Source organism: Eublepharis macularius, chromosome 7 (genome assembly GCF_028583425.1).
Source record: "Eublepharis macularius isolate TG4126 chromosome 7, MPM_Emac_v1.0, whole genome shotgun sequence".
In the NCBI taxonomy this organism is placed as follows: Eukaryota; Metazoa; Chordata; class Lepidosauria; order Squamata; family Eublepharidae; genus Eublepharis; species Eublepharis macularius.
Genome location: NC_072796.1, coordinates 105388725 through 105411774, shown reverse-complemented (window position 1 = coordinate 105411774; position 23050 = coordinate 105388725). Strand labels below are relative to the sequence as shown.

The following is a 23050-nucleotide window of genomic DNA, read 5'->3' as shown; positions in this document are numbered from 1 at the left end:
TTTCAATCACCTAAGTTGAGGACATTTGACATGCATTTGTGTTTTTACTGATTTGCATTTTTATTAAACGAAACCATCCTGGTTTACTAACCCATAACTTGTTCACTTTGCATCAACATACAGTTAAGAACTTGTTTTATTTTTCTTCTTTACTACTGTCTTTTTAAAAGACTGTGGGCCTAATTCCTTGTGTCTAGTTGTTTATGCTCTTGTCCTTGAAGCCTCTCAGAACTTGGCAAACTATTTTCAAGGTGACTAAATTATTTTGAATGTATTGTATTAATGTTTGCAACTGCTTTTTCAATTAAATAAGAATTAAATAGATTATAATGCAAGAACAAAGAAGAGCTGGACAAAGAAAAGAAGACCAAGAAGACATGATTAACAGTAACATGCTGGACTATTGAAAAAAAATAAGCAAGGGAGGAAAACAAAGCTAAAAAGCTGCTAGGACAAAAGAAGAGAAAGCAGAAGACGTGTTGTGTTGACTGAAGCCTCCCTTGTGTTCTACATGGATTTTCGATAAGTAGCAAAATGAAGACCTGCCTGATGTTCTTTCTCACCCTTCTCAAAACGAATGTGCTGGTGGATCCATTTTCCAGCTCCAGGGGTGATTCCACTGTGAAATAATACATCATTCAAAGTCATGTCCTAATAACAAAGAGAAAATTAAGTGTTAAATATTAAAATCAACTTAGAGATAAATTGATATTCAGACTGTAGTAAAAATTCAGAATACAGGCCAAACACAGGAGATCCAATCACCTCTTTCATTTCAGTATTCAAAGAACTAGAAGCTCATTTTCTACATGTATTGATTCACACCATTTTAAAGACAGACTGTAACTGACTGAAATTATTTAACACCCCCGCCCCCCAAACAGAAGTATTCAGTTTCCCATGATGAAAATTCCATTCAAGAATAGTTGATATTTCAAAATGTTAATTTCAAAGACTGAATAAGGTAGGTTTCTGATAGTGGTGCTGAGAACTTTCCCATGTAAGCTTTCTTGCGGGGTGGTGCAGGTCCAGATATAATAAAGCTGGTAGATTTGGATCAGGAACATGCACACTCATTTCTCATTTGGGGCTAATTTTCTTTACCCCAGAGGATCCAAAGAGGGGAAGGCTATTTTACACAAAAGTGAAGCGAGTGGGCGAAGGGACAAAATCCTTCCTGCTCTATTATTCTGCATGTCAGGCTGATACCAGGTGTCCGTATGATTTCTTGCATATGCATGAAGACTCATATCAATACACAAAAATGCTGCTCTTGACATCTTGTTTGGCTCTTGGTTGAATTAGCTAAAAAAATTGCCTACTTTATTTCTCTACTAGGCTATTACCAACTGTGGGAAAGGGTCACTACTCCACACTGCATTTAAAGTAAGATGTGGAACACTCATGGACCCTCATCACTGATCTTATCTGGTTTGGCACTAAATGTGCCCATCTGTCACATGTGCTACTGCAACTAATTTTAATGTCTATACATTACAATGGTACAACAGTTGCTGCTTGGCTCACTTAAAGTTGGTTAGTCTTAAAGGTGCTACTGGACTCTTCATTAACGCATCTTGTGAACTGTTTATTCTGGACTGAATCATACTCCCATTGAAGAAGCACATCAGAATGGAGCACAGTGTTGCTATCGGAATCTCAGGTGTGGCTGTACCCACAAGTCTTTTTTTCTAGCTTTGACTAGTATTTGGTATGCCACTATTTCCCTCTTGCCTTGCCTCTGGAATCTGGTGGTCCCATACTGCAGTGAAGAATGGCATTAATTTAGTATTCAGTTATTTCAAAAAACTTTTAATTGAATTGGGTTTTTTTTAGCAGGAATCATTTATTATTTTTGACTCTGTACATTTATTTTTATGAGCTATATAATGTTTGATTGCTCTTATTACTGGATTTGTTTGAGTTTTAATGTTGCTTTATTAAGCATAGAATTTAACCAATAAAGCTGATTATAGATTTGGAACCCTTCACACTTTTTTTGCAGCAAGTCCCTTTGAAGTCAATAAATTCCTCCAGAGTAAATGGGCACAAGATCAGGTTATAAATGCATCATGTGATGCCACGTTTTCAGCTGAATTTCCCCTGCTACTGGAACATTACTTGAACTCTTTCAGAAAGCCTGCATTTGGTTTTGCTTAAATGAAAAACAAAGTTTTAAGGGGCAAGTGAAATCATTTTGGCAGCATAAGTGATAATAAGTACAAGTTTTATATGCTCACAGAGATGGAAGCTGGACTCAGATGTCATTTGTTTGTGGGAAGAATACCATAAACTGGATTCTGGCAGTGACAAACTACAGTGAAAAATACATACGGCATTCACCGTATATCAACTGGACACATCAGAAAAAAGGTGTGGATATTTTATATTTCATGTGTCTGGTTTATTGCACAGCCATCTAGCATGTTCATAAAAATGGACTAATTAGGAAGTCTTTAAAAATAAATGATTATTATTTCTTGTTGTTTAGAGTACCCCTTTTAAAACTTGAAATGTATTGCTCTCCAAATGACACTCATTTTTAAAACAGCTCATGACAATGTTAAACCATCTGGCTCAGCATAGTTAAAGACCGGCTGAATCAATCCCCATACAGAGCTGGTTCAACCAAAAATTCCAATACTGGTGGCATTTGAGAGAAAGAAAAGGAGAATGTGAACATTTTCACATTTGAAGACAGTGAGATTCAAGGGCAAAACACCCACTACATACCACTGATTCCATTTTTTTCTTTTAAATAAAAGCTACATTGGAAATTTTTTAAAAAATGGACTGGATCTTCTGCTCACAGGAGGAGCGTTCCATGCTGAGAAAAATTCCTTCCGTGAGAGGAAAGGCACCTTAGAATGCTCCCACGTTCTGTCCAATCATCAGAATGAAGAAACGGCAGTCCAGAAAGGTTTGCTTAACATTTACTGAGCCTGCCATTTTTCCCACTCTGTGTCATTGCCCCAACCCTCTTCTCCCACTGCAAGTTTTCCAAGGTATGTTTGCTTCTAGCAAATGCACATTTTGAACTGGGCTGAAGGAAGAATTGCTTTGGGAGTGGCTATCTGGAGTGGGAAATGGCAAGCTGAGATAAGAATGAAGGATCTCCTTCCTCCCCCATTACTTCCCCACTTTAAATACATTCTCTTAAAACCATTTCACTTTTTTTAAAAAGGCGTCATGTTATATAATACTGTATCTTAAGCATTATTCTCCCTCTTAAATGCTTAATTCTAGGATAGTCTCTATGGTTTAAATTACATAGCCTTTTCTTTCATCATTTGAAAGAAAGGGCAGTGGGGCACTAACATTTTGCTAGGTTATAGTTAATATGAAAGATATTTTAAGCAATGATTTTTAATACTGACCAAAATTTAGAATGTTTTATTTTGCAAATGTCATGGACAGCTGGATTCCTAGAGCTACTGAAATGCTCAAATGTTAAGGAATTTGTTGTTCATCTTTTAGGCAGCATTTCCAATATTTATCATGTTAAACAAGATTATGAGGTCTAACAAGGGTACAATGGTAAAGGTGATGTTACTTCCTAGCACTGGCATCCAAAGGTTTACTGCCTTTGGATGTGCAAGTCCTTTAGTCATCTTGGCTAATAACTACAGATGGACTTATTCTTCATGAATCTGTCTAATCTCCCTTTAAAGCTATCTATGCTCGTAGCCATCAGTACATCTACTGCCAGTGAATTACAGAGTTTAAGTATCCACTGAGAGAAAAAGTGCTTCCTTTTGTCCATCATGATCTATTGCCCTATTGGATAGGAAGTCTGTCTTTCATAACAAGAAGACTCTGAGGTTGGGGAATCTTGAGATTTGTATTGATTAAACCTTAAAATCATCATGGATTCCAGTCAATCTGGAACATTTCTGTAAACAGACGATTTTTCACCAGTAGAAAGGAGCAAGAGTTCAGTTGTACCCTATAAGAGTCAAAACAGATGAGACATCTGACGCATGGAGGACACACGTCAGTTTACTCCAAGGTTCCACGGCAAGTGTAGTGAGAAAGATCCTCTGTCAGGGAGGAGAGAATCCATTTGGCTCCCTCTCATCACCTCCAGCTCCCCTTGCTCCCCTAAAAGAACTCTGCAGATGGGAACAGAGTGCGCTGGGGATGGCAAGAGGGATAAGGAGCTGTTCGCTGTTGCCAGCTCTCTCTGATCACTGCCAGCATGCTCAGCTTCCTCTCACTGTTGCCAGCACACTCCCCTTACTCTCGTAAAAGCACTCCGCAGCCAGAGGGAGCTGAGCGCACTGGCAGTGGTGAGAAGGACAAGGAGCCGATCACCACTGCCAGCTCTCTCTGACTGCCACCGGCGTAATTGGCTCCCTCTCGCTGCCACAAGCATGCTCAGCTCCCTCTGGCTGCAGAGTGCTTTTAGGGGAGCAAGGGGAGTTGGCGGCGGCGAGAGGGAACCAAGCAGACTAGATGAGACATCTGTAAAAAGAACTGAAGGTTTCTCTCCCTCTTCTCCCTGACAGAGGTTCTTTCTCACTACATTTCCCATGGAACCTTGTGGGAAACTGACGCGTGTCCTCCACACATCAGGCATCTTCTCTGTTTCGGTTCTCAGACTAACACCATTTGTGGTAGGGTATGAGCAATCATGAGCGACAGCTCACTTTTTCAGATACCTATTTGTTAGATACTTAATAAATGTTGTTAGTTTTATAGGTACTACTGGACTCTTGCTCTTTTCTATTTCTACAGACAGACTAACATGGATACCCATCTTGATTCATCTTCATTTATCACCAGTACACAATAAATTTTCTGTGTTGTGAAGACTCTTCCAAGACTCTTCATGAAAGAAGGAACAAAGATTTGTGTTCTAGTATTAAGAAGCCTAGTTTTATGCTTCTGAACAATAGCTTTAGTGTTTCTAATTTCATAGGAACATCTGTAGAACTTTAAAGGTATTCCCTGGAGGGTGCTCCATTCCCCGGAGGGCACTCCGTTCAGTGGATAAACAGCTACTGGTGGTCCCTGGCCCCAAAGATGTTCGCTTGGCCTCAACCAGGTCCAGGGCCTTTTTGGTCCTGACATCAACCTGGTAGAACCCTCTGTTGAGATCAGGGCCCAGTGGGATCTATTATCATTCCACTGGGCCTGTAAGACAGAGATGTTCCGCCAGGCATATAGTTGTGATTGAGGCACAGGTGAGCTATTCCGCCAGTCTCCTGTTGAAGGGGGGGGGGGTCGGACCCCCCTGGTTTCTGCTGACTCACTTTAAATAATTTGCCATCTCCCACTCCCATGGGATATGCTTATGTGGGCTTGATATTTGGTTTGCTGTATTGAATTTTAAATGTTATTTTTATCTTGTTAATATGGTTTTATTCTTTTAAACATGTTATCTGCTCTGAGCCCACCTGCGGGGAGATTGGACTATAAACTTAATCAAATAGATACATAAATAATTTATTTAGAAAATTTATAAGCTGCCGGTCCAGAGAGGCCTCTCTAAAAGTTCCTCCCATATAACTGAAAACAGGCACTATAATTCGGTTCAACATAATGAAAACTCAAACCAGTCTTTTTCTACAGTAGCACTCTAGATTTCAACTTTGAGATGACTTAGCTGTTTTATGATCTATTTTGGGTCTGAGGTCTATTTTATGGATATTTTTATGCTGTTCTTATGTCCCTGCCTTGTTTTTAATGTTTTGTTTTGTTTTTATATCGATAAATTCTGATGGTTTTATTTGTAAGCTGCCTCATACAGGACTCTGGAAAGGAGGCATAAAAATCTCCTAAGTAAATAAAGCAATATAAAATCTTCTGTCCCCTTGCTTCGCTGTCCCTTGAAACCAGTACACCAAGAGCAGCACCAAACAGTCTAAAGAAGCATGGCAGCAGAAGCATGTGTGACTTGCACTTCCTGTCCTGTCCCTTTTGCGCTCATATGAATTGGGAGTTTGAGTTTCTGCCACATCTCTCCATTGGGCTTGTGGACAGTCATCATATAAAAGTCTTTTGAAATGTAATATAATAAAATATGGGATGTACAAATTTAATCATTTTAAAGCTAAAAGTCCTTTGTTTTTAAAAGACTAATGAAAAACCAAAGGAAATCTCTTTCCATTTGCTGAACAAGACAAATCTTTCTGAAATGCTATTATACTTTGAAACGTTCCTGTGTAAGTCCTTTTAGTTGTATAAATATTTTATTTTATTACTGAGTTTCCTCTATTTACAGGGTAATTTGCACACACAACAAATCACTCTGCAACTGCTCTCTCCTCCCACCCACGTTGTTCTATGCATTCTTCTGCCTTGAGTCCTTCACAAAGTTCCTATCATCCTATTACCTTTGTGCTCTTCCACTCTGCTTCCAGTTCCTTTCTTATATAATCGAGCTTCAGAGTATCCTACAGAGAAACAGAACAATAGTGAATAGTTTAAATCCAAATGTTTTTTCAATTATTTAGAAGTCTTTAGTGGCCTTACTTCAAGAACTACATAATTTTATAATCCCTCGAAGACTTCATGATTTAATTTATATGCTCTTACATAAAATACCTCATTTCAAAACAACATGTCATGGAATATTATCACTGCAGGACACATTAGTGCTGAATAGCTGTTCCCTAATAAGAATAATGTTCACCTCACAAGAACGTTACTATCAAAACACAGACATATGTTTCTTGCCAAACCACCCAGCTTTTTTGAACCACTGACTCTTTCTGTCAAATAAATAAATAAATAAATAAATAAATTCTTGTGATACATGAGCCTATGCTGTGTATAAAGTGAGTGCATTAATTATAGGATTAAACTAACATTTATCCTATTAACTCTGTGTCATATCCCAAACCTAAACTACCCTTTTGGAACACCTCATGAAACCAAACAGAAAAATTCTGATTTTGACTTCCCTCAAAAGACAAAGGGATAGCTTGCTTTAACTGATGGAAGTAAGCAAGGCTGTCTCTCTGTTTATAAGGGGGCACTGGGGAGCAATTCCTGTCTTAATATATAGCATCAAGTAACAGACCTGCCTAAGTGACCAGGCCATTGACATTTAAGTCTCCAAAAGGCTTCTGGAGAGGAAGCCTCTGTAAAGTTTAACTACTCCACCCCTGGCATTCAGCTCCTGGAGTGTTCCTGGCTGGAAACAGGAATGCACATGACTTGCGTATTGTCACATACAATGTTAGGAGAGATCATTGTTGCTAGGGAACTAGCTGTGGCTGCAAGTCAAAAGTGACAAGTGAGAAAAAGTGGAAGCAAGAGAAAGCAGAAACGTGCAGCATCGATCACTTCAGAGATGACGATGTACAGCAAAAGAATCGCAGCATGCTAAATTTCTTGAGTTTTCTTGGAATAGAATTTCTTAAATAAGAATATTTGTAACAAATATCCAAAAAAATAATTTGTTCCTGTAATTTCCAGAGTGCAATCACATTATTATTGAATTTGCATATATTGGCATGTATCCTACCTTAGGCTGGAGGAAGAACAATTTAAGTTGGAGGAATGCTCCTTAGGCTGGAGGAAGGCTTCAGACTTTGTTACTAGAGTGTTAGGATACATGCCAGTATTATTAACCATTACTCAGTACACACCTTGTGAAAACTAGTTAGCAATGCAATCCTAAAAAGGATTGCAGCGTAAATCACTTATGGAAGGCAAAGAACCATGAGGAAAAAACCTATTCTATAAGTGAGAATGGGGAGGCTCTAATGACTGCACTTCGATATAGAGTAAGGCTGCTGGACTGAAGCAGTCAGTCATCCTGGCCGAGCAAAGAAAATCTGAGCCCAGAAATATATACCCCAGTGGTATTCGCCAGGATCTTGGGCACAAACAAAAGCAATTGGAATTTTGCAAGAGTCAGTCAGTTGCGAACCTGCAGACAGCTTTCTGGGCCTGAGGAATCCCTTGTGCTGAAGTTATTGAAGTTTCTTTGCCGTGTTTTTTGTTAATGCTTTACTAGTGTAGATCATAGTAAGCCATATCCCTTTCCACATATAATGGAGGGGAGGACACATAGAACAGTAGTAGCACACATGCCTTGCATATATCACCTTGTATCACCAGCTCAAGAGAAGTTAGGTAGCAGGACTGAACTGTACTTGAAACCTTGGAGGCTGGTTGCTTGATGGGAAAGCCAACAACAAACTAATTTAATTTAATTTAATTTAATTTATATTCCGCCCTCCCCACACCAGCAGACTCAGGGCAGATTACAATTCACAACTAGGCCGACCACCAAGTGTCAGGCTCAGCTTCATATAGACCCATACATTCAATTGTAATAAACATGCTGTCAAGATGAGGATGAATACCCAAGCCAGTAAAAATTTGGGAGAAGAAAAGCAGTTCAAATTGATATTCAAAATACTACAGCTTTTGGTGCATGGATATTATCCTCTGGCACAGCCACAGTCACCATTTATACGCAAAACAATTAAATATATTTTCCCTTTGTAATGAAGAACTGTATCAGACTAGCCAATATAAGCTTTGTAGAATAAATTTCTTCATTACAAACGGAAGATATATTTAAGTCAATGGATCACGAAAACATAGAATTAAAACAGTTGAAAAGATCAAAAGCGTTCATGTTTACCCCATAGCTGAGCAGCAGGAGCATGCCTCCTCTGAGCACCATGTGCATATACACACTGAATCACCGTGGAGGCGCCCTTCTTAAATGTGCCTGAAGTGATGCTTATATTTTCTCAGGAAATTGGTTGAATCCACCTGGAGGGTGTCAGTCGCATCATACGACTGGCTTCTTTGGGCTAAATTATGACAGATTGCCCATGAATTAAGAGAAAGTGTATGACCTTTAAGAGAATAATAGTCAGTATGTGCTCATTAGAAAGTTAGCACACTTTGCACACCATTTCTGCTCTCAATAAGCACATGACCTACAAGGAGCATAGATGACTCTGAATTTATTACATTCTTCACATAAATTGCTTCTTAAACCAAAAAAATTAATTATCTGATATTAATAAGCACACAGTTTTCCTCCAGCATTCATAAAACTAATGAGAAAAATTAACTGTAAGGAGGAGAATATTAATTCCAAGTAAAAAAATTATATTAATTCCATATTAAAATGATGTTAATGAAAATATATATCAAAATCCCAAAGGGAAAAATTAAAATGCCACCAGGCAGGGAAAATTAAAATGCCACCACCAGCCATTTCTAGTACTTTAAAAACAATATTTAAGATCCTAACCGTCACAAAAAAAGTGTCAATTAGAAGCAATTCAGGATCAACGGTGGAATTCTAAAAGACATAAAATGCAATACAAATCCAATACAAATAAATATATGAATAAATACAGTGGATTGGATGCAAAGTCTTATATACAAGTCTTGTATACAATAGGTCATATTTCAGTTATGAATGTCATGATCAAAGAGCTCAGTTCACAGACTGATTGCAAGTAGCAAGAATTGAAGCTGAAAATTCAACACAACATAAGAACAACATTTGATTTATATACTGCCCTTCAGGCGGTGGCCATTTGAGGAGCGGGCCTCCTCCGCCATCCTGCGGGCCCACGCAGCGGTGGAAGAGGCTAAAAATGGCCTTTCTGCCCCTCGCGGGAGGAGGAGGAGGATTCTGCAGGCCCACAGGGCAGCTGGGCAAGGTAAGTGTGGGGCTGGGGCTGAGGGTAGGGGCTGGGGCTTGGGCCATTTAAGTACTCCCCTGCCGCCTGCCAGCTGATAGTTTAAAGGGCCTTGTCACTTGCAGGCGGCAGGAAAAGTTTATATGGCCATTTCCCTGGGAAAATGGCTATTTAAACTGCCCTTTTAATACAACCCAAATGAACCAGTAGATCAGTTCATGGAAGTTCGTAGAAACGAGCTTCCATGAACCACTGGTTCGTGCATTTTTTTGGGTCGTAATTCGATTCTTGCCCATCTCTACTCTTAACCACGACACCAAACTGTTCATCTATGTCTGAACAGCCTGAATGTATTTGATTGTGAGAACAAAGACAACTATGCAAGCATAATTATATACTGGTCTGCCACATTTGTCTTTTCCTCTGTTGTTATGAGCACCCTCACAGCTACCATTTCTAACTGTTTAAAGATGCATTGTTAAATAAACAACCCCCTCTCCCATCACATTTTGAGATGCCACTTACTACTTTGGTGTCTCTCAGTGCAATCCTAAGAACATTTTCATGGAAGTCCAATTGAATAGACCTAGGTAGGATTCTGAGTAGACTACTTAGTATTATTCTTTCTCTGTCACTTCCAGTAGTGTCATTTGGTATCTGTTAATAGCTGCCAAGTGTTTAGATCTAGATCCATTTGAACATGCACATTCTCATACTGCCTCATGGGAATCGAGGTTTCTCTCTCTCTCTGTGCCATAAAATATTTTTTTCCAAAATTCTACACTAAATTGAAAATATCAGTACTGCACATAAAACAACATACAGAAAATTATCCACTGTCATTTAACTAATGCATCTATCTGCATAGGTGTAAAGAGAGGGTTAACTGATTCTGGGCTCTGCAAGTTGGTCACTTTAATGTCTATGACCCAGGTGGTACATGCCTTCTTTTCTGGTGATCAAGAAGGTCTGGTTTGCCAGATGTGCAGGTGCAAGTGGCAACACTTAAGTTACAAATGCAACTTATCTACCAAGACATGAGCTGGCCATGACCCTGCAGCATAAATGACTACTGCACAAGCCAATGTTCTTTAGGTCTGTGTTCAAGCTGAACTTCAAACAAAATGGAGGCAATACAGCAAAGTGACTCAACTTCTCCATAAATGAGAAGTACATAAGTGAGGATTTGATAAATCCGAAAGCTGACTGTATTTGCATTGAAGTTCTTAGCTCCCTGGCTGTGTAATCTTGATCCTCTTTCTATTTTGACGTTTATGCCCCTCTCTTCTCCCCAGTGGAGACCCAAAACAGTTTACAACATCATACCCCTCTCTTTCATTTTCATTCTCACAACCACTATCCTGTAAGCTAGGTTAGACAGAGCAACTGACTGGCCCAAAGTCATCCAGCAAACTTCTATGGCCAGCTACGGATTAAACCAGGATCCTAGTCTGACATGCTAACTACTATTCCAGGCTGCCTAACATAGATCCTATGCAAATTGGACAGTAAAAGCTAACATAAATTGGAAGTTGAATTGATCTTGTAAAGATCCTTAGATGACTTGACTTCTTTCTTTGCCATAAATTAATCTAGAAGCCTGCCTTACGTACAGAATAATATAATTTTTTTCTATAAAGGATTTAGCAAAAGGTTACAATCTTTCATATTCTACCGTGTTATCTCCACACTTCAAATAAATGTATCCTAATCCTAATTTATTCCATGACAGTCATTTTTTGGCACACTCTTGATAATCAATTCCCTTTCTGCACATTCAAACTAAATTTCAAAACATTACAAATCCCTTAATTACAGAGACATTTGTCCCATAGTAAAGAAGCTCGCTTCTAACTACACATGTGGAACTAACTCCAAGTCCACGTAAGGTTGGTCACAGGAAAAGAATGCAGAGTTTAAACACATGCAGACCACTCCTTTGCTCTTCTGAAACATCTGCATTTCTGGCCATGGAGACTTTTATTAAATCAGAAAAGTCCTTTTTGTTTTTAGGATGGATTCCAAAAAAACTGAAACGTATGTTATGAGATCACTGTAAGGCTTATTAATCTTTTCAGGAAAAATATACTACTAACACAGGGTACGAGTAGGATTGTTTTCAAGATTTTACTTCATAGCTATACATCCACAATGGAAAATCCTATGTGGTGTAGGAAAATTCAGATGTTAACTTTTTGAATATTTGTCTTATGCTTATGTAATATTCACTGGTAATATTTCTGTTCTAAATAAAAGTATTTGTGTTTGAAATGGCTTCAGCCCATACAATAACTCTATTCTGGTTTTTCATCTGTGATGATGATTTTACATATTCATACGAACAAACTCATACTGCAGTTGCTGAATCTGGATATGAAGTCCATATAACCAGACCCTATGTGTGTTTACTTAGAAGCAAGTCCTATTGGCTCTATTTTATTTGCTTGTGACAACACGAGCCCGGAAATCTTTGGGGTCTCATCATGCTCCCCTCCCCTCCTTCCTACCCTTAAGCATGGAGGTGGAAATGAACATGTCTTGAGTTGAAAGAAACCACAGCTTGTTGAATCAGGACAGGAGCTTTACAAAACTGCAGTCTGTCTCTTGGTTTAGAATCCCAATTTGTAAGCAAGTACTGCTTCTCAATTTATTGAGGTGTTAAATCAGACATAACAACAAACAGCAGTTCCTTTTAAACCAAGCCTTCAATCTTGGCTTTAGAAAAGTGGGCGGGAAGTGCACGAGCCTCAGGACTTCCTGGTTCATCCTCATTGTGAGGAAACCAGAATTAGTTATGATGCCTGAATTCAGCTACTGAAATGCATTAGGACTTGAAGTAAGCACAAGACCACTGCTTTTGAGGCCAATGGTAGAAGGATTACACTTAGCAGCATTGCCACCAGTCAACTATCTAGAAGGTATGAGTGGCTCCACCATTCTAATAACAACAGCAGCAAAAGTTGACATGAAAGGTCAAGGCGCAGGTTTGCAGAAAAATACAGTAAATAAAAAGACCATCAAAGCTTACTTGTAAGTGGACCTACAGTGGGTTTTAATTATACAGTGGGTTTTATATTATGTAGGTATCTAGGCCTTCATTTCTCAAATCTAGCTATTAAGGATTGTTGACAAGGCCACTTAAGTTCATCATCTTGTGTAGCAGACAACTGTTCTGTAGCCATGTTTTAACCACTATGCACGTTCTGTGGCAGCCAATTTTCTGCTTTCAGAAGAGCCAGCAAGGCAACTAACAAATTAAAACATACATAATAATTTTAAAAAGCGTTAAAAACCAACAATAACACAGAATTAAAACCAGAGCTAAATACATACAAAACCAACAATTAAAACATTGTATAGGAAAGAGGGATCACTGAAAGAATGTCAAACAAATCGAGTAAGTTTTCGCCCACTGGAATAAGATTGCAACAGAAAGGGACAAATGAGTCTGCCATGGGATAGAGTTCCAGAGTAGAGATGGGCACGAATCGAATTATGAACCTATTTGAAATGGCTGGTTCATACTTCAGGGAAAACGTGGTTCGTAGTTCTGCTCCCCCCTTCCAGGGGCATCGGTCTCTGTCTCTCTGACCCGTGCATCAGTATTTTTCAACAAGACTACTCCTCAATGCGAAGGGTGGGCACCTATCTGTTGCGTTGTTCTGCTCCCCACTTCCAGGAGAATCGGTCTCTGTCTCCCTGACCCATGCATCAATGTTTCAACAAGACCTGTTACCTGAACCTATCTATTCCCTGTACACTTGTATCCAAAACCAATGTAATTGTAAAAGTAACTGTCCACTACATTCCTCCACTCAGTCTCTCCCCCTCCCCAGACCCAGGGGAGGGCACCCATCTGCTCCACCACTGCCAATGGCTGGGTTCTGTTAGTGCTGGCAGCTCACACCAGCGGGGGGGGGGGGCTCAAGATGCCACAATTGCCTGCCACGGCAGGTTATGGGCCCCCCTTAAAGGAAAGGAATCAGTTTGCTGGACTGCCCAGCAGTTCCCTTCCGGGGGATTTGATATGTCCATCACCATCCCAGGGGAGGGCATCCTCAGTAATAGCACTGATCCATTGTGTGGCTCTGCTCTCACCATGTGAGGGGAATTGGTCACCCCTCCCCAACCCAGGCAAGGGCATCCTCAGCCGCTACCACAACCAATGGGTGAGTTTTGTTGCTGGGCTTGATTTGGAAACCCCGAACCAAAGCTTCCCCAAGCAATTTGTATTGCTTCAGGAAGCTTCGGGTCAAGGGTTTAAATGCCCCTTTCCTTGTCCCTGCAAAGCAGCAGGGAAAGGAGCATTTAAACCAGGATTGGCTGTTTGGTGGAGAAATCCCCGCCAAACAGCTGATCCAAGGGCAAAGGGAAATTGGAGTAAATAGCCGGCTTAGAGTTTTTCAAAGCTCAGAGCAGGGCTTTTCAGTGCTGCTTTGAGCTTTTAAAGTTTTCAGGCTGGCTTTTTCACCCAATGGGATAAGGGAAGAGGGAGCTCCCTCTTCCCCCCTCCCATCAGGTGAAAAAGCCAACAGCTCCTGCTGTGGTCTTCTGTATGCTCCAAATTTTTACGGAGCATACCGAAGTGGCTGAAATGCCATAATCCTGAAGCGGCTTGCTGCTTTGGGTTTAGGAGTATTTCGGATTCCTTTCGGAATCCGAAAGGGGAAAGATTCGGAAACCCGAATCTTTCCCCTGTGCACACCCCTAGTAGGGATGTGATTTCCTGAGTCCTGTTTCTTCTGAGAATTTTAAATGTACTGCATCTCAATAAGAATAACATTCTGTTTTTCAGATAGTTTGGGGTGAGTAGCTGTGTTGTAGTAGAGCAAGATTTGGGTCCAGTAACACCTTAAAGACCAGCTAGATTTCCAGGTATGAGTATTTGAGAGTCAGAGCTCCCTAAACTCTTGCTCCTGAAGGTTTGTCTTTAAGGTGCTACTAGATCTGAATTTTTTTCTGATGTCTTCATCCATTGTAAGAAAGCCAATTTTATTTTTAAAAGCTACTGGTACTGGATAGGGAGAATTTTAAAATGCCAAAATGATTAGAACTAAACTTCATCTAGCTTCAAAATTATTACTATCATTGTGTAAAAGCAATTAATAAGACTAATTATTAGCACTGAAATTTTGTTTGTATAGTAAAGCCAGGAAATAGGATGATTTTATCAGAATTTCTTTTTAGTTCTGTTTTATTTTATTCAAAAGATTTAGAATGCTTGGGAAGATATGCTAATGCCAAAGAAGGTTTAAAAGAAATGATCAAATCCATCTAAATAGTAATTAAAACAAAGGAACTCCCTCTTACCACCTTGAACAATATGCTTGTGAGTTCTCACTGTGGTGGAAAATAAATTACAGACTACTTTGACTAAGCTACTGCTCTCTGATATGAAATCCTGTATAATATTCACATTTACAATAATTGAGATCTGATATAATGACCTACATAACACTTCAGCTGTATTAAAGAAAGGATATTGACCAAGAGGAGCCTTTTTTGCTGATGCAGAGATTTCTGGTATGGTCTTCTCAAATGTGGAACATCAAAGAGAGGTATACGCCTTATATATAATGGTGCTGCACATACTGTTGTTGTTTTTTAAGTCAGGCTTCCTTTATTTCTAAGGGCCAAACTGTGCATGACTCTAGGACATCCTTGACTGTATCTCAAACATTTCCAATTTATGGTTGTTGGGGGTTTTCCGGGCTGTATTGCCGTGGTCTTGGCATTGTAGTTCCTGACGTTTCGCCAGCAGCTGTGGCTGGCATCTTCAGAGGTGTAGCACCAAAAGACAGAGATCTCTCAGTGTCACAGTGTGGAAAAGATGTAGGTCATTTGTATCTACTCAGGAGGGGTGGGGTTGAGCTGAGTCATTCTGTAAGAGTTTCCCAGGGTGTGGAATGCTAATGGCGGGAGGCTTCACTGAGTCATTCTGTAAGAGTTTCCCAGGGTGTGGAATGCTAATGGCGGGAGGCTTCACTGTATCCTGAGGCGGTTCTTTTGCATATGGATTGGTGCTTGATGTGCTAATCTTCTCTGCAGGGCTATTGTCGGGTGTGGAGTGTTTTGTTGGCCTGGTGTTTTTCAGAACTGGAGCCCATGCTCTGTTCATTCTTAAGGTTTCTTCTTTCCTGTTGAAGTTTTGCTTATGCTTGTGAATTTCAATGGCTTCCCTGTGCAGTCTGACAAAGTAGTTGGAAGTGTTGTCCAGTATTTTGGTGTCCTGGAATAAGATACTGTGCCCTGTTTGAGTTAGGCTATGTTCAGCCACTGCTGATTTTTCAGGCTGTCCAAGTCTGCAGTGTCTTTCATGTTCTTTTATTCTTGTCTGGATGCTACGCTTTGTGGTCCCGATGTAAACTTGTCCACAGCTGCAGGGTATACGGTATACTCCTGCAGAGGTGAGGGGGTCTCTGCTGGTCTCAGCAGAGACCCCCTCACCTCTGCAGGAGTATACCGTATACCCTGCAGCTGTGGACAAGTTTACATCGGGACCACAAAGCGTAGCATCCAGACAAGAATAAAAGAACATGAAAGACACTGCAGACTTGGACAGCCTGAAAAATCAGCAGTGGCTGAACATAGCCTAACTCAAACAGGGCACAGTATCTTATTCCAGGACACCAAAATACTGGACAACACTTCCAACTACTTTGTCAGACTGCACAGGGAAGCCATTGAAATTCACAAGCATAAGCAAAACTTCAACAGGAAAGAAGAAACCTTAAGAATGAACAGAGCATGGGCTCCAGTTCTGAAAAACACCAGGCCAACAAAACACTCCACACCCGACAATAGCCCTGCAGAGAAGATTAGCACATCAAGCACCAATCCATATGCAAAAGAACCGCCTCAGGATACAGTGAAGCCTCCCGCCATTAGCATTCCACACCCTGGGAAACTCTTACAGAATGACTCAGTGAAGCCTCCCGCCATTAGCATTCCACACCCTGGGAAACTCTTACAGAATGACTCAGCTCAACCCCACCCCTCCTGAGTAGATACAAATGACCTACATCTTTTCCACACTGTGACACTGAGAGATCTCTGTCTTTTGGTGCTACACCTCTGAAGATGCCAGCCACAGCTGCTGGCGAAACGTCAGGAACTACAATGCCAAGACCACGGCAATACAGCCCGGAAAACCCCCAACAACCATCGTTCTCCGGCCGTGAAAGCCTTCGACAATACATTTCCAATTTACTTTAAAGAGCAGCTGTAGGTACTCCCAATTCAGATGATAGCCATGACGCATGGATAGGGGAGAAGTTCACCCTTTGTTTCCTCCATGAAAGCTTGCAGTTGCAGTCATTCACATGTGTCTTCTATTTGGCTTATTCACATTAATTGGGGGGGGGGGTGAGCTTCAGAAGTGTCCATGCCCCGGCTTTTAGCAGCTCCCTTATCCATCCTCCTTTTTTGTCCTGCTTGGGCTTGCAGAGCTTCAGAACTGGTGAGGGGAGGAAGCATACAGCATACAACTAGTTACTCCTCTTCTCCACTAGCTCTCTCCAGTACAACCAGAAGAGAGAGAGAGAACTCAACTACCTCCTCACTGGTTTGCCCTAAGCCCCTTATATGGGTAGTGCAGCAGCCTGCACATGCTCAGTCAATTCCCCTGAAGACTCACAAGAACTGGCAGCCTCATGAGGTGGTGGTAGAGAGAGCCCTCAAGTCAAAGTTGACTTATAGTGACCCCTGTTTGGGTTTTCATGGCAAGAGACTCACAGAGGTGGTTTGCCATTGCCTGCCTCTGCAACCCTGGCCTACACCGGAGATCTCCCATCCAATTACTAACCAAGGCTGACCCTGCTTAGCTTCTGAGATCTGATGAGATCAGGCTCACCTGGGCTATCTAGGACAAGGTAGCCTCATGAGACCTCATGGGAATCCTGGACTGCACTTGCAGGCTGTTTATACCTCCCATTGCCTTAGCTGGGTGCTAAACTGCCAGCATCTGTTGGTGGTGAGTGACTGAAGTAGAGCTTTAAGAGGTCCAAACTGTATTACTATTGAAGCAGCACTCTTCTCCTTGCTGCTGTTATCCTGGTTTGGCAGCTGTTGGCTGTGGTTCAGTTGGAATTTTAAAGGGTTAATACTGTGTCCACGTTGTTCTAGCCTTTTTCCATATTGCCACTGTCCTGGTGGGCTTTTCTGTTGCTGGTACCTCAAGTTCCCAAGTGGATATTCTGTGGCTCCTGGGTAAGTCCAGGGGCAGCTCTGGCAATGGGGTTGGACCTGCTCCCAGAGAACTGCAACATATAATGTCATCCTAAGCACAGTCTATTGAAGTCAATGAGCTTAAAAGGGTGTACCTTTGTTTAGGGCAAGTTCTTTTCATTGCTTTCAAAAGGACTTAATTGTGTATTTTTTATTCTTCTGGATTGCATCCATTGCATGTTTTGTACAATCAAAGAACTGTGCCAATGTTAAATTATTAATTATTTAAACAATGCAAAGGATTAGGCACTTTAAAGCTCCTTTGATTTTTATTCGGAAAGAGTAAAAAAAAATAGAATATTCATAAGGAGAAGAACAAAGGAAGGAAAGTAATGGTTTTACCCCAATTTCACAAGGTAAGAAAGTATAAAGTGATTTTTCCCAAGGCTGCACCCAAAATCCCAAATGTTGACTGAGCTATAGTTACCCAAAGTAGTGAGCAGAGCTACACATTTCCAAGTACTTTGATCTGAATGAACTTAGACTTTGAGCTTTGGAATGAACTTTGTTTAGAATTGTACAGTCAATGTGCTTGCAGACTCTGAGTTTTACTAGACTTTGTTTAGGACTCTGGCATGGACTCTGTTAGAATTGCATCATCAACATGCTTTCAGATTCTGAGTTTCATTTTAAATTTTAAACTTCTCTGTCTCAAATCTTCATTTTCTCCATTATATTAACAGTTTAACTGGTAAAAATATTTTCATAGTTACTAGTCTGAGATATGTATGAAAACATATAAACAGCGAGTATATGGTCTAGCAATGGAAAGGTAGTAAACAAAACATTAACAACTAAATTGTAATAATGTTTCCAGGGTTTAATTTTTTAAAAAAAGTAAGATGCAATAACGGCATAATAGCCCTGACTAGCTGAACCTGGTCAGAGCTTGGAAGCTAAGTAGAATCAGCCACAGTTAATACTTGTATCGTAGACCACCAATGCTGCTATACAGGGGACCGCAATGGCAAACCATCTCTGCTCATCTCTTGTCTTGAAACTTCATGCTCCTGGGGTTGCCATGAGTTGGTTGTGACTTGACAGCACACTATTATTATTGTTATAGTCTCTCTACATGAGAGCTCTTACAAGAGGACACTCAAACGAAGGGAGATGCAATGTCTAACAAAAGACGTTTTGTTAGAGAGCTCCAAGGATTTTCGTCGGGCTCAGACTTACCTGGGCCCAGGTTGCCGCCGGCGCAGGGAAGGGCGAAGCGTGGCGGTCGCCATGTTGCGGGGCTTCCCAGCGGCCCGGGGCGACCCCCAGCCAATGGATTCAAACCCCGGCCGTCCAATCGGGGTGGCCGGGGTTGGCTGGGGGGGGCGGGGCCCAGAGCCGGACTGCGGTCTTCCCTCCGGTCCGGCCCCTCCCTATATAGCCCCGTGGCTGGCTCCGCCCCGCTTCAGTCGACGGTGGAGTTCGAACGGAGCGGAGCGAGGCGGCGGATCGCAGCGGGAACGGGCAGCCGAAGACCGAGCGGGTGCGGGTCGGAGGCGCAAGGCTGGAGCTGAGCCTTTCGCCTTGACCGAGCAAGAAGAGCAGCGGCGGCCCGACCTCGGCAGAAGATCCCGCAGCGAGAAGCGCACGCAGATCGCGAGGGCACGTGGTCGGAGCTGTGCCTCGGGCTTCGCGGAGCAGAAGCGGCAGCGGTGCGCGAAACGCCGGAGGACGTCGAGTCAAGCGGCACCTTCGGCCCGGGGGGGGTAGCAGGCAGGGGGAAGGGCGGCATGGCCCCTGCAAAGCAGACCAGGGCTTCGGGGAGGGGCACGCTTACAGCCCGGGCTAGCGGCGGGCGGGGGAGCAGAGCCCTCCACCCGCCGGGCAACGGCACGCCCCCTTCCCAGAGCACGCGGGGGAGCAGGAGCACTGCCTCCACGGGCGGCGCCGAAAAGAGCTCCTCCGCAGGCCGTGCACCCGCGAGGAGGACTCGTCGCCCTCCACTGAGGGCTGATGCTCGGCGGAATCGAGCAGCAGGGAGCGCCAGAGGCCAGCGAAGAAGGGGAGGAAGGCGCGAAGGAGAAGAAGCCGGCATCGCCGGGAGGACTCAGACAGCGGGGAAACCACAGGTGAGTCCTCCTCGTCGGAGGATGGGTCCCCAGGGGAGGAGTACTGGGAAGAAGCGTCCGGGGTCCCAGGCCTGCCAGCATGGGCCCAGCGGCGGCGGGCCAGGGGCCTTGGGGGTGAGCGGGACCCCCAGGAGGTTTGGGGCAAAGGGGAGCCCTCTCCCCGGGGCGCATCCTTCACGGATGACGAGGACCCTCCGGGCCTCCACCTGTCCCGTAGAGCGCGGGAACGTATCCTCAATGGCTATTATATGGACATATTTTCACTTTTGAAGCCAGAGGCGGAGGATGGCAGGTCTGCCCCCGTCTCCAAGCGGGACAAGAAGGCGAGTAAGCCTGCAGCCGAACGGACATTTTCCAACTGGCTGGAGGGCTTCTCTGTATACATGGGGGTGGTGCAGGTGGCGTACCCCGATAGGGGCTGGCACCTGTCCAACCATCTCAGCAATGTCCTCCGGGCTCGGGCCCTCGCTGGGGAACAGGCGGCCATAGAATACGATGAGGCCTTCCGTAAGAGGGCCTCCCACAACCCACGGGCCCGGTGGGACCTGATTAATCAGAAACTTTGGCTTTGGTTGGTGGGGCCTCACATGAGGGGCAAGGGGGAGGCGTCCCGTGGCTCGCGCTGGTCCTTTCGCCGGGACAGGTCCAGGGGCCCCTGCTGGGAGTACAACCAGGGCAAGTGCTTCCGTCCAAAGTGCCGGTTTGACCACAATTGCGACTCCTGTGGGGGGCCTCATGCCCGCCCGTCATGCCCCCGGGGAGCTGCCCCCTCCCGGCCCTTTCAGGGGGGCCGGTCCTCCGCCGCAGCTGCACGGAAGGAAGGAGGATCGGCCTCCTCTGCCCCCCAGGTCCCGGGTGGCGGCAGCTAATCCGGGTCAGGCAGCGTTGGGCCTCGCCAAAACCCCCATCCGCTTGGCAGCCCTCCTTCCCCTCCTGGCAGGCTACCCTAATAGGCAGGCCGCCACATACCTGCGCGAGGGTTTCGCGGGGGGCTTCAGGATCCCCTTCACCGGCCCCCGAGTTGCCACAACAGCCAGTAATCTAAAGTCCGCCAGAGACTTCCCGGAGGTGGTTGCGGCCAAGGTGGCCAAGGAGGTGTTGGCGGGGCGAGTGGCGGGTCCTTTCGATCGTCCCCCTCTCCCCAACCTCAGGGTTTCCCCCCTGGGGGTCGTCCCTAAGAAGACCCCCGGGGAATTTCGCCTCATCCACCATCTGTCTTATCCCAAGGGCTCATCAGTGAACGATTTGATCCCACCCGAGCTCTGTTCAGTCCGGTACGCATCATTTGACCATGCCGTCCGCCTGGTCAGGGCATGCGGGCAGGGCGCCCTCATGGCCAAGTGCGATGTGCAGTCAGCCTTCCGCTTGCTTCCGGTTCACCCAGCAGACCACTGTCTGCTGGGCTTTAAGTTCCAGGACAAGTGGTACGTCGACAAGGCTATGCCAATGGGCTGTTCAGTGGCCTGCGCGGCCTTCGAGACGTTTAGCACCTTTCTCGAGTGGGCGGCCAAGGTACGCATGGGGTCCCCATTCATCTGTCATTATTTAGATGACTTCCTGTTGATGACCCCCCCAGGCGGTTCGGCCTGTGCCGACCGCCTCAGCTCCTTCCAGTCCTTGGCCAGTGAGCTGGGGGTGCCCCTCGCGCAGGAAAAAACGGAGGGCCCCTCCTCCTGCCTCACCTACCTGGGCATAGAATTGGACTCTGTAGCCGGCAGATCCAGGCTCCCGGCGGACAAGCTAGCCCGACTGCAGGCCCTCATCGCGGCCGCCCTGCCCCGGGAAAAATGCACACTCAGGGAGCTGCAGTCCATCATCGGTCACCTGAATTTCGCGTGCAGGGTGGTCTCCCCGGGCCGGGCCTTTTGCTCCCGCCTGTCCAGGGCTTGTCGGGGGGTCTCTGCCCCTCATCATCGCATCCGGCTGAATAAAGGCATCAAGGCTGACCTCCGGGTGTGGGTGGAGTTCCTGTCGGGATTCAATGGAGTCTCCCTTTGGCAGGACCCCCTCGACCTGGGCTCGGACTTGCAGGTCCACTCCGATGCAGCAGGTAGCCTGGGGTTTGGGGTTTACTTCAGGGGGCGCTGGTGTGCGCGGCGCTGGCCCCCCACCTGGGCGGGGTCTGGTATCCTCAGGGACCTCACATTCCTAGAACTCTTTCCCATCGTTGTAGCAGTGGTCATATGGGGGTCCGCGCTGCGCGACAAGCGTGTCACTTTCTGGTGTGACAACATGGCTGCCGTGAGGGTCATCAACCGGCAGTCCTCTCGCTCTGAGCGGGTCATGCGGCTTGTTCGCCGCTTCGTGCTAACCTGTCTAGCTGCTAACATTACCTTCTCAGCACGCCATGTTGCAGGGGTGGAGAACGGCTTGGCCGACGCATTGTCTCGCTTCCAGATGGAGAGATTCTTCACGCTGGCCCCAGAGGCTCGTCGCACCCCCGACCCCTTCCCGGAGGAACTGTGGGCGATTGGAGGGACACCGTGATGCAGGGAGTACTTTGCTCAGTGGCCCCTTCCACCCTCCGAGCTTACGCGGCAGCCGCCACCCGCTTCCAGGCCTTTTTCCCGGGCGCGAGGGGCCATGGTCCCTGGCCCGCGTCTCAGGACATGGTCCTACAGTACCTGGCACACCTTAAGGGCCTGGGTCTCTCCCCCCGGTCCATGAGGCGGGACCTAGCGGCCATTTCCTTTTTCAGCAAGGCACAGGGCCTCCCCGACCCTTGCAGTGGTTTCCTTGCCCGTCGGGCCCTCGAGGGCTGGTCCAGGCTGGCCCCGCCGCCCCCTGATCCCCGGCGCCCCATTACCTTAGCCATCTTGGAACGGGTGCTTCATGCACTCCCCCGCCTTTGCTGGTCCGCGCCTGAGGTGCGCCTTTTCCGCGCCGCCTTCCTGCTCACATTTTTTGGTGCCTTCCGGGTGAGTGAGGTGGCCGCTGGGTCCAGGTCCGACACGTCGGGGCGGGCCTTGGCCGTCTCGGATGTCTCTTGCTGCCCCCGCAGGGTGACTATTCTCCTGCGGCGTTCCAAGACTGACCAGCGGGGTCGTGGGGCTTCTGTCAGGCTTTGGGCAGCCAAGGGCAGGCGCCTGTGCCCGGTTCGGGCCATCAGGGCATATCTGTCCGAACGCC

General features: G+C 44.9%; 1 protein-coding gene across 1 annotated transcript in view; it reads right to left on the bottom strand.

The window, feature by feature from the left end:
• Positions 1–507: 507 nt before the first annotated feature.
• The window catches only part of CNBD1 (cyclic nucleotide binding domain containing 1), a 239462-nt gene continuing 216919 nt past the window's right edge, over positions 508–23050 (bottom strand). Inside the window, exons 11-12 of the mRNA XM_054985894.1 lie at positions 6339–6398; positions 508–651 (exon numbers count right to left, since the gene is read on the bottom strand). Coding sequence (XP_054841869.1) covers positions 508–651; positions 6339–6398 — 204 coding nt within the window. The remainder of the gene's footprint in view (positions 652–6338; positions 6399–23050) is intronic.